Here is a 12,050-nt window from a genome sequence, read left to right as displayed (position 1 = left end):
CAGTAGCCTCTGAGTTTTTCTTTGAAGTTATAGAACTGTGCCTTTTGAGGCTTAATAGAGCTGCAAATGCCTGCTGAATAAGTCCTGAAAACACTCGTTTCTAGTGAAAATGCTTAATAGTTAAAAAATCTTAGAAGGATATGCTCATTATAGAAACTTTGGAAACTACCTAAGGATTAAGTTTTTAAGATCACCTATTATCTCATTCCTTAGAGATAATCATTGTTGATATTTTGATTATTTCCTTCTGATTTCCTCATCACATCTAGTGTGATGCTTTTAAAACTTAACATAGTCATTACCATATAGTTATATAGAGACTTACATATTCTGATTTTTTTTAAAAAAGTTCTTTTGGTTTTGTTTATCAAGCAAGTATTATTGAGCACCTACTATGTGCCATGCACTATTCTAGACACTGATTATGAGACAGTGTTCAAAATGACAAAAAGTTCTGCCCTCATGGACAGAACTTCTGTTCTGGTAGAAAGAAAGAAACAATTAGCAGTAAGCCTAATAAATACATAAATTATAGAGTATATTAGAAAGTGAGAAATGGTGTAGATAAGAAAGATGAAATATAGAAATATAGAAGGTCTGAAGTCAAGAGAGGGCACGGGAACTTGAGAAGCTAAGATTCGAGCAGATTTGTAGGTGAGGGAATAAGCTATGTAGGTCTCTGGGAGGTTAATGTTCCAGGCAGAAAACAGCAAGTACAAAGGTCTTGAGGCAGGAAAAGTGCCCATTTATAGTACTGGGATCATTCTAGGCTGTTTTTAAACTCTCCCTCCCCCCAAATTCATCATACACCTCCCAACATCTTCTATGTTCCTCTTATGGCTTCTGGAGACTCTGAATGCTCTGTAGCAGAATCATAAGATACTTAAAATGCAGATTCCCCAAGTGCTATCCCATAACTTACAAACCCAGATTCTCTGAGAATAGGCTAGGAATCTGCATTTTTAACCATATTTTTACTTAAAACCCATTCCTCTCATGGTATGAATGTACCATCATTGATTTAACTGGTCCACTATCAGTGGACATTTCGGTTGTGTCCAACTGGGGGCGATTATAAGCAATAACATGACAGATAGCCTTGAGCAGCCACTTTGCCCACATGTCCTACTGTTTCCTTGGGATAGGTTCCTAGAGATGAAATTACTCAAAGACTAGCCTTTTCTATTTGTTCTATCCCCAGGGTATCTCAAGTGTGGTCCCTGGGTCAACAGGAGCAGCAGCTTTTGGGAAATTTTGAGAAGCGCACATTCTCGGGCCCCACCCAGACCTACTGGACCAGAAACTCTGGGAGAGGGGCCCAGCAATCTGTGTTTCACAAACCTCTAGATGATTCTGATTCATGCTAGAGTTGATAAACCCTGCTCCAGGGGCACCTGGGTGGTGCAGACGGTTAAGTATCTGACTGTTAATTTCGGCTCAGGTCCTGATCTCAGGGTCTTGGGACTGAAACCCACGCTGGGCTCCGTGCTCAGGGAGGAGTCTGTTTGGGATTCTCTCTCTCTCTCCCTCCCTCTTGCCCTCTCCCCCATTGCCCCTCCTCTCTCTCCCTCTCTCAAATAAAAATAAATAAAGCTTTTAAAAAACCCTAAACATCAGAAAGATCCTCCATGGGCATAAGGGGGGCCCAGGGACTCAGAGGCTCCTTGAAACAGATCATTTAAATCCTCATCATCTCCTCAAGGCACAGGCTTAGTTTTAGGTGTGGTGGGGAGTGCCCACTTTTCCTTATGGTCTGGTCCTCTCTTGTGCAGGATGAGATCATCTTCCTGCGATCCCAGCAGAAATCATCCCATGATGACAACCGCTCCGCCCTGAAACAGTTGGAGGTAAGACCAGGGTTGCGAGAGACATGGGAGTCTTTGTCTGTCAGGCGGCCTGTCTGGTGGTTCTCAGGAGGAGTACAATATCTGTCCTATGAGACTCCCCTGGCTTGGCTTGTGTCTCGGCATGTCCTGAGCCTTTGTCTCAGGCCACCCCTGTTACAGATATTTGCTGTAGAATTTTGTCCCTATAATCTCTATGTCCCTTTTAAAGACTCCCTGACTTCAGGGAGCCTAGCCCAGGCACTTGCACCTATAGTTTCATCCAGACTGGCACAACCCAGACAGACCTCTCTGCCTGAGAATTTTTTTCTCTCCCCCTTGTCCTGGCTGTGGCCTGCTCGCAGTCAATTACAGTTATTATGAACATTATTTGAGCAATTACTACCTACCAGACACTGGGCTAAGTGCTGTTCTTGTACTATCTCATTTAATTCTCACAACAGCCCTATGAGGCAGATACTGTGATCTTCATATTGTATAGATGAGGAAACTGAGGTTCAGAGAGGTAAAGTCACTTGACCGACATTGTGGAGCTGGGATGCTATATAAAAGCTTTGCCTTGTATTTAGTTGCTAATCACAAGGAACCAAAGTAATAATGGCCTAAATGAGGTAAAATTATTTACTTTGTTAAGAAATGTTTGGAGATAGGTCCTTCAGGCCTGGTCATGATGTCATCGGTGACCTAGGCCACTCCTATTTGCCATCTCTAGCATGCCTCAGTGTTGTATTGTGGCTGCCAATGATCCAGCCATCAGATATATGTTCCAGGCAGGAAAAAAGTGGGGGGAGGCAAGAACAAATATAACAACTTTGCTGATTGTTAGGCAGCTTAAAGTTTCTTTCTGTGAAGACTCAGCCAGTGCCTTCTGTGTTTACATCTCACTGGACATCTTTATTGCAGAGGAGGATTGGAAAATCTAACTTCCAGCTGGGCACATTGCTGTCCCAAATACAATCAGGAATTTGTTATTAAGGCAAAAGGGGAGAATGGATAGCAAACTTCCGACAAAGGTATGAACCCAGAGAGTTTGACCGCACAGCCCTGCTCTATCCAGTAGTTCCCTGCGCAGGGAACTGGGCTCCTGGGTCATTTTCCTTTCCTGCTCTGTGGCCACTTGTTGGCAAGCATCTAGTTGGACTGGGATGGCGGTGCCATTCTCCAGTCGGCCACTAGGGGGCAACAAAGCACAAGATACTCATTTTGGGGCTCAGGCTCAGGGAGGCCTCTCCCAGGAGCCTAGATATGGGGAATTAAACTCCCAGGTAGGGCCCAAGTGCAAGGAGACCCTCCTCAAGCTGAGCACATGCTTGGGGTCCCATGCCCTTGGTTCAGGGCCACCCAGTGTCCAGATGCTTCCTTGGGCTTGGGGCTGGTGCTATTCTGTATGTCGGGGTTTTGAAGGCCGAGTGGTAGTATCCCAGCGAGGCTGACAGGGCAACCTCCAGCGGTTTCTCCCCCTCTGAAGCCCTTCCATCCCCTCTTCGTTCCTTTGGTTGCAGCCTGCCTTCTGGAGGCCTCTCTTCAAATGCAAATACTCAAAAAAAATGCAAATACTCCCAAGCAGGAGAATTTGTCATAAAAGCAATGCGGTCACAAGAGCCCTTTTTTCTTTCCCTTGCTAAAGATCATTTTCCTTTGCTCTATTCTTGGAACCTTCCCACACATCTTCCATTACATCATCTCCTGCCCCTCTGGGAGTAGTGGTGGCATCTGTCCCTTAACAGGAGGGTTTTGCATAGGAGTTAGGCAGCCAGGCCCTAACAAAAGCTTGGGAACAAAAGCTTGCATATGACTCTCAGAAAAGTCACTTCCTAGCTGTGTGACTTTGAGAAAGTGACCTAACCTCTTTGAGCCTCTGTTTTCTCGCCTGTAAAATGAAGATGACCATCATCATCACTGCAATGGGCTGTGAGGGTTGGGTCAAGTTATCCATGCACATGCTCGGCCTGCTGCCGTGCAGACAATTCTAGACATAGCTATCATTGTGGATATCGTGTGAGTCAATAAAGCCTCAAAATCACTATCACCTTAATACTAAATATTTGCTCTCAAGAGAGAGGAACCCCAGGTAGGGTACTTAGACTATTCAATAGATAGAAGCTAAACATGAGTTTGCTTTACTTGTCTGACCTCAATATTCCTCATCTGGAAACTGAAGCCATTGTGAGGAGGTGGAGGTGACATGTGTGAGGTGCTGGACTCGTGCTGTCACCATCACATTAGGCTGTTTAGCTGTGGGATCTCTTAATGTGCCTGTAGAACCAGAGGGCGGCTCTTGTTGTTACAGGAGGAAATGCAGCAGCCCTGGGAGCTGGGGGGCAGAGGAAGCTGCCTGGTGTAGTGGTTGAGAGACAGCTTAGACCTTGGCTTCTCTCTCCTGACTGAGTGCTTTGGATCCATCCTTTGAAAGTGGGGATGTGGATCGGACTGACCCTTTAGGACTGTCATTTGGGATGATGCATATAGAGCCACGGGGAATGGGGGTGGTCCTCACAGGGCCTGGTTCACCTCAGCTAGCCGAGAACTCAGAGGGAGAGATGGGAAATGACTGGAAGCTCCCACCCCAGAGCAGGGATTCTCAGCCTGGGGCTGCAAATCAGATTCACCTGGGAGGCTTTAAAAGTCCTGATCCCCAGGTGCATCCCAGACCAAATCATCTGAATCTGGGGCTGGGGTCAGGGCCACAAGTGTTTTGAAGCTCCCGGATGATAGCAATGTGAAGCCAAGATTGTGATCCAGTGGACTTGCAGGATTTTTCAAACTTTACTGTGCATCAGCATCACCTGGAGGTTTATCAAAAGCACATTGCCAGGCCCATCCCCAGAGCCTGATTCAGGGCCTGGACTGGAGCCCAAGAATTTGCATTTCTAACAAGTTTCCCCGTGGAGCTGATGCTCCTAGTCCTGGGGCCCCATGTTGAGAACCACTGGGCTAGAGTGATCTGTTTTATTTATTTTTTTTAAGATTTTATTTATTTATTCATGAGAGACACACAGAGAGAGGCGAGACAGACATAGGCAGAGGGAGAAGCAGGCTCCCTGTGGGGAGCCTGATGCCAGACTCTAACCCAGGATCCTGGGATCATGACTTGAGCCAAAGGCAGACACTCAACCACTGAGCCACCCAGGTGCCCTGAGTGATGTGTTTTAAACTGCAAATGGTAAAATCAGTCTGTTGGATCAAACAGCATTTAAAAATAATGAAACAGAACAAAATTTTAAAACACACAAAGTATTGATTTGTGGAACTTTCACTTCATTTGATAAGATAATACATATAAACACACACCCATATGCACAAGTATGTATGTATATATGCATGTGTTGGGCTGCACTGTAAAATGTATTCCTTTCTGTGGGCCACAGTTTTAAAAATATAAGTCATTAGCTTTTAAAAGATGTTATAATTCTGAGGTACCTAGGTGGTTCAGTCAATTGACCAAGTTGGCTCTTGGTCTCAGCTCAGGTCTTGATCTCAGGATTGTGAGTTCAAGCCCCACTTTGGCCTCCATGCTGGATATGAAGCCTATTTTTTTAAATTAAATATATTATAATCTAATACACATATAGACACACACATGTATATGTGAGGGAAACAAAATGTACATTTAACAATATTTACCCTCTTTACCTGCAATGCATACTAGTATTTTCTCTTCCTTTTTTTTTCTGTTCTGTTTACTTTTTTTAAAGATTTTATTTATTTATTTGATGAGGGTGGGGGGACACAAATAGCCAGAGTGGCAGGCAGAGGGAGAGAGAGAAGCAGGCTCCCTGCTGAGCAGGGAGCCCAGATGTGGGGCTTGATCCCAGGACACTGAGATCATGACCTGAGCAGAAGGCACACACTTAACCCACTGAGATATACTTTCTTTCTTTAAAATGCTGATTAAGGGGGAGCCTGGGTGGCTTAAGCATCTGCCTTGGGCTCAGGTCATGATCCCAGCACTTGATTCCTGGGATCAAATCGAGCTCTGCTCAGCAGGGAGCCTGCTTCTCTCTCTCCCTCTCCCTCTCTCCCTGCTCATTCTCACTCTCTCAAATAAATAAAATCTTTTGAAAATAAAAAATAAAATACTGATTAAGGCTTAGAAAATTGATTTTGAACCCCCTCAGAGGTTTGAAAACCTGTGGTTCAGAGACCCTGTTTCCAGAGAGTCCCGAACTCCCATCTACATTCAAAGTCCTCACGGGTGGGCTGAGCCTAGGGTGGCAGTCTGGCTGACCTGGGATGGGAATTGGGGTCTGTCACCAGGAGAAACTGAAGAAAACCACAGAGGAGGCGGATATGTATGAGAACAGCTACAAGGAAATCAACAAGACCTTGGAGTATCTCAAGAACTCAGTGGAAAATCTGTTTAAAAAGATTAATTGTGATGCCACCGAGATCCTGGGGCATTTAGGGGAGACAGGGAAAATCACTGACAACAACCTCCCACAGTACTTTGGTGAGTTACGCTGGGGCCTGTTGGACCCTTAGGAACCATTTCCAGAGCTTTCTATGAGCAGGCTTGAGGACTTGTTCTTTGGGTGGTGGTGAGCCTGGTGGTGAAGCATGTGGGCACTAAAGCCAGCCTGCCTGGGTTCAAATCCTGGTTCTATTCTTACTAGCTGTGTGCCATTGGGCAACTTTCTGAACCTCCCGGTGCTTTAATTTTTTCATCTAAAAAAAATGAGGAGTAAACCCAATATCTACCTCATAAGGTTGTTAGGAAGATAATATTTAATTTTAGAGTAAAACTATATGATCATATCAATAGAGAGTAGAAGCAGCATTTGACCAATTCAACATCCGTTACGATAAAGGCTCTTGACAAACTAGAACTGGAAGGAAACTTTCTTAACCTCCAAGGGTGCCACTACTGAGGGCACCTGGGTAGCTCAGTCGGTTAAGCATCTGCCTTTGGCTCAGGTCATGATCTCCCCCCCTGTTTAGTGGGGAGTCTGCTTCTCCCTCTCCCTCTGCCCCTACCCACCCCACTTGTGCTTGCTCCCTCTCTCTCAAATAAATAAATAATTAAGAAAAGAAACCCACCTACTATACTTAACCTATACTTAAGGGCAAAAACCAGAATGTTTTTCCTCTTGAGATCAGGAACAAGGCAAGAATATCTGCTCTCATTGCTCCTAAGCAATGCGATAAGGCAAGAAAAAGAAATGAAAAGCAAACAGATTGGAAAGGAAGTAATAAAGTGTACAGAGCAGTGCCTGGCATGTAGCAAATTCCTAATGAACGAAAACACATTTCTAGCCATAGGCCTGAGCTCAGGATAGAGAAAGAGGGATGCACCTCCGTGGATCATGACAACTTGGAATGAACAGCTTGCACTGCTCTGAGAATAAAACCTACGGTTCTTAATACAATCTGTTTGGGGGCTTCCCAAGATGCTCCCTCCTGCCAAGTTCAGTGATTTGCTAGGAGGGCTCACAGACTCAGCATATGGTGTTACTTGTGGCTATGATTTGTTTCCGCAAAAGGGGAAAGGGTCATGAGGTGAAGTGGAGGACTGGAGGACTACTGAGCTGCTATTAGTAAATGATGATAGGAACCTTCCGGAAATCCAAGTTCCTTGATGCCAGCTTGGGGCCATGCTGGGAAGCAGGCATTTCAAAGAATAGCAGTCAGGACTGCTGTGTTAACTCTTTCCTGCACACAGCCTATCAGGGTTCTGCACAGCCTGGTCCCTGCTTCCATTTCTCATCTCCTCTTGTCCTGCTCTCTGTCTTTGTCTGCCACCTCAAGTCACACTGTCCTGTGTATTCTTGCAACCCTCCCTTCAATTCATTCCCACCTCAGGGCCTTTGCACAAGCTGTTCCTGGAATCCTTATCCCAATTCCTCCTCAAACTCAGATCTCAGTCTAACGTCCTTTCTCTGCAAGGCTTCCCTCCACTGCCCCACCTGAAGCTGGCTTCCCCTCCACACTTTTATTCCCTTTCATGGCAATTTGTTTATGTACTGGGTGAATCTATGAGGCTTTTGAGATCTGATAGTTCCAGATGCAAATATTTTTGGTCCCTGATTTTTATTTTTTATTTTATTTATTTTTATTTTATTTTATTTTTGGTCCCTGATTTTTAGAAAGAAAAGCTACAGTACAGGTAGTGTGAGGTTTGTTTAAAACATTATCCAAATCCAGGAGTTACAGAATCTAGATAACGAGCATCTGGATAGCAAGGGATATGTGTACTTATTTGTTTCCTGGTTGAATTTGTCTTTCTCTCCATCTTCCTCACATATACTGAAGCTTATGAGCTTAATAAGGTCAGGGATTGCATCCTTGTTGTTACAGTTATTGTCATTTTGTTTTTCCTCCATGCATCCATGGCATCCAGCTCTGAGCCTGGCATGGCAGGTATCCGATAACCATTTGTAGGGTGAGTGAATGAACACACGACTCTGGTGACTATAGGAGCTATGAAACACGGAAGGAGACCTCCTTCCCCTAGGCAGGTCAGAGGAATACTCCCGTAGGGTGCGGAGCCCTGATCCAAGTCTTAAAGCACCAGCAGTCATGATTCAGGGAAGGGTGCACGGAAAGGCATTCTAGGCAGAAGGAACAGCATGAGCAAAGGCCCAGAAGCCTGAAACAGAGAGCACACAGGGGAAAAATCAGTAGTTTAAAAGGCTGCCTGGGGCTCCCAGTTTTTGGTGAAACCCAGTGTTTCTCAACCTCTTCTTTTTTTTTTTTTCAACCTCCTTTTCATTATTGCCTCCTAAGGAACCTTTTCAGACATTCTTTTCCTAATTGTCCTTATGCGATTTTCACACTATATACACTATGTAGTTGCTTATGTTCTGCATGTTTATCTGTTTTATGTTATAAAGTCAGATTTTGTTTGTTTGTTTTGCTTTTGCTAATCAACGACCAAATTTTGCCCTCTCAGAGTGATACTGCCCCCGGGAGAATGCATGGTATAACTCTCGAGAGAGGCTTGGTCCTGTTCCTTCCCTTTCTCTCCAGCAGGGGGCGTCACTCCCAATCCCTCCCTGTCCCCCACCCCCACCCCCGCCCGCCTCCGCACGTCCAACCCTGGGAACCAGGTCTCTCTGCTGCTGTCTTGGTTCTGATCGATTTTTTTCCAGCCATCGTTGAGAAGAAGACCAACGATCTGCTGCTGTTGGAGTCCTACAAGCGGATCTTGGAGCTGGAAGGGGCAGAGACAGACATCCCGCCGCCCTTCGTCCACCCTTTCTGGGGTAGCTCCGCCCTCCTCAAGCCTGCAGAACTGGTCAAGGTCATCCCCCCAGTGCTCGGGGCTGACCCCTTCAGCGACAAGTTGGATGAAGGTGAGTTCGCATTCTCCCGCGATCTGCGATCTGCGCTGCTTGCTAGGAGACCTGTGCTGGAATATGCGGTATAGAGCCTCAGTTTCCCTTTATGAGCCTCGTGGGTCCATGTGTTCCATTGGGTTCCACCTTGGCTGTGGCCCTTCACTTGTTTTGCCTGGAGATGCTTCTCCCTACAGCACAGTGAAGATCCCAGAGTTTAGTGATCCTGGATATATATGTATTTTTTAAATCACTACTTTGTGGCCATTTAAAATGAACCGTAAGGGGGGGCCTGGGTGGTTCAGCCGTTTAAGTATCTGCCTTCAGCTCAGGCCATGATCTCAGGGTCCTGAGATCAAGTTTCTTATTGGGCTCTCTGCTCAGCGGGGAGCCTGCTTCTCCATCTCTCTCTGCCACTCCTCCCTGCTCCTGCATGCATGCTCTTTCTCTCTCTCAAATAAAAATAAAATCTTTAAAAATAAAATAAAACGAACCTTAAAATGTCCACAGTTTACAAATTGGCAAGTTGCAGGCACACAAGGTTCCCTGATCCCATCTGTCACCCTCACCCTATGCCCCTTAGTCTTACTCAACCCATGACCACCTCGGCCGATGCCAACTGTGTCCCCCAAACTCATGGTTGAAGCAGGTGCGGCTAGGTTGGGGGCAGTAGCCAGATGCCTAACTGTGGCCTTGCAGCTGGCTTGTTGACCTTCCCTCCTTTCAGGGCCAGAAGCTCATGACACTCCCCTCACTGGGGCAGAAAATCTGGAGCTGGGGAAAAAATCAGCCCCACCTGGGTTTTGGAGGACAGTTTGGCCACACATGTGATAAGCCTGAGACATGGGTATACCTGTTAGGCCTGTAATCTCTCCTGTGCAAACCAGTTCTTCAAGAAATATTTATTCAGGGGTTGAAGATGAACATAAGACGGCATTCACTGCAGCCCTAAACTGGAAATGACTGAAATACCCGCCCATTAGAAACTGGTCTGGGAACTACAGTTCACTCATCCATGTGATAGGAATACTATGCAGACATGGAAAGGAATGCAATGGGACAATATAAACTCTCACACACAGGGTATATAAATTATATATGCAATTGTTTTATATATATGGATTATTATAACATTATATTATATATATATTATAACATATATGTGTGTGTGTGTGTATATATATATATTCAGTAGTTCTCAACCAGGGTGATTTTACCCCTCAGGATTTTTGGCAATGTCTGTAGATATTTTTGGTGTTACAACTGGGAGATGGGGGGGGAAGCTGCTGCTGTTGGCATCTAGTGGCCAGGGATGCTGTTAAAAGTCCTACAATGTACAAGACAGCCCTTGACAACCCTGAGATATAATAGGGAAAGAGATGTGTAGAGAGAGAGAGAGAGAGGAGGGAGGGAGGGAAGGTTAGAGGGAGGGAAGGAGAAAGGTATGTTGATTGTGCAAACAAAAAGGATTTATAGGCTGATTTACAGTGGGTACTTTTAGGTGGTGATTTACATAGAACTTTGCATTTCTAAGTTAAATAATTCTGTATTGTTTAAATGTTTCTTTTACAATGATCTTGAGCAACTTCAGTAATCAAAGAAACCTAGATTTTTAAAATAATCTGTCCCGTTTCTCTAAACAGCACTTCAAGTGTGCAGGCATGTCAAAGATGGAGGGGGAGGGCTGGAGGAAGATTGCCAACACAGGTGCATGCACGCGCACGCACACACACGCCCCTCCTGTCTGACTTAGGTTTAGGCAACTGAAATTTAGCAGGAGTGAAAGCTGGGTCTGGTCTGGTGTTAGCCACCTTAGCACAGTTTCCCTTGACCCTTTGAGTTCCTAAAAGAGGAGGGTGGCAAGGCATAGCTTCTGGTAAGCTGCCCCCACATAGTCAAGAACTTGTAGATGATGTGTCCACTTTTGCTCAAGGGAATGTTGATAAACATTGGTTTCTCTTAGCTCACTAGTCACTCTGGTCCATAGGTGTGAATTAGAAGAGGCACTCCCCCTGGACAGATTGAGAAAAGGTACCCCTTCTGTGTAGAAATGGTTTGGCAATCAAGCAGGGGTTGGATTCCAGCCCATCCATTCACCATCTCCACCAGATGTCTGTGCGGTCTACATCCTGAACAACTGCACATGGTGGCCCTGTCTCTTTGACATTAAACTAAACTCACCTTCACATCCTCTTCTGGGAGAAAAAAAAATTATTGTCTGGGTGTCCCTGTGCAGTGCATCTCTACTGATGCTCTTCCTCCCTGAACCTCAAAAATGCTCACACTCTATTCCCACCAGTGTGGAGGGACCCCCAAACCAGACTTGGATATCCTTGCCTTAAGCATCCATGAATGGGGCAGAGGGACACTGTCCTTGGGAAGGGAGCTACCTATGCCCATCCCATGCTGGGTTTGCTTTCCAAACTCCTCACACCAGTCCTGTCTTTGATGCAGTGGATCAGCCCCTGGACCACAGCAGCCTTCAGCAGCTGGTGCTCAGCAACCAGTTTCGAAGCAGGGGATTACACTCAGACAGCATACCAGAAAAGGGGGACGATCTGAGACTCAAGAAGAAGTTAACGGTCTGAGGCGGATGGAGCTACATTTGTACTTTAACCAGAATAAATGTTGTATTCTGTAACCTCAGTGCCTCCTCACACTCATTACAAAGGGACTCAACTAGGGTTCTGGAAGCCACCCTGGGATGAGGTAGAGGAGTTAGGAGGACATAGGAGCTGACACAGGAGACAAGAGTTGTATGAGGTCACCATGGCTCCTGAGATTGTGATTGTGACCAGGACAAACAACTGCTACGTCTGAAATTAAAAATTAACCTCTTATAGTTAATGGGTATGATTTTTCCTCCAAATGAGCCATGTTTTTAGCATGAATGTGAGGCCTCTTCCTCTTAATTTATCATGGGGCCTAAGTG

The 12,050-nt window shown here is 45.4% G+C and overlaps 1 protein-coding gene across 1 annotated transcript in view; it reads left to right on the top strand.

Moving 5' to 3' along the window:
• The window catches only part of CCDC63 (coiled-coil domain containing 63), a 32,492-nt gene extending 20,786 nt beyond the window's left edge, over positions 1–11,706 (top strand). Inside the window, exons 8-11 of the mRNA XM_055323282.1 lie at positions 1,773–1,847; positions 6,102–6,294; positions 8,933–9,136; positions 11,573–11,706. Of these exons, the coding sequence (XP_055179257.1) occupies positions 1,773–1,847; positions 6,102–6,294; positions 8,933–9,136; positions 11,573–11,706 (606 nt within the window). The remainder of the gene's footprint in view (positions 1–1,772; positions 1,848–6,101; positions 6,295–8,932; positions 9,137–11,572) is intronic.
• Positions 11,707–12,050: the final 344 nt, after the last annotated feature.

This window comes from Nyctereutes procyonoides, unplaced genomic scaffold (genome assembly GCF_905146905.1).
Source record: "Nyctereutes procyonoides isolate TBG_1078 unplaced genomic scaffold, NYPRO_anot_genome, whole genome shotgun sequence".
In the NCBI taxonomy this organism is placed as follows: domain Eukaryota; kingdom Metazoa; phylum Chordata; class Mammalia; order Carnivora; family Canidae; genus Nyctereutes; species Nyctereutes procyonoides.
Note: the sequence above shows the minus strand (reverse complement) of the source record. Positions and strands in the feature narration are given on the sequence as shown.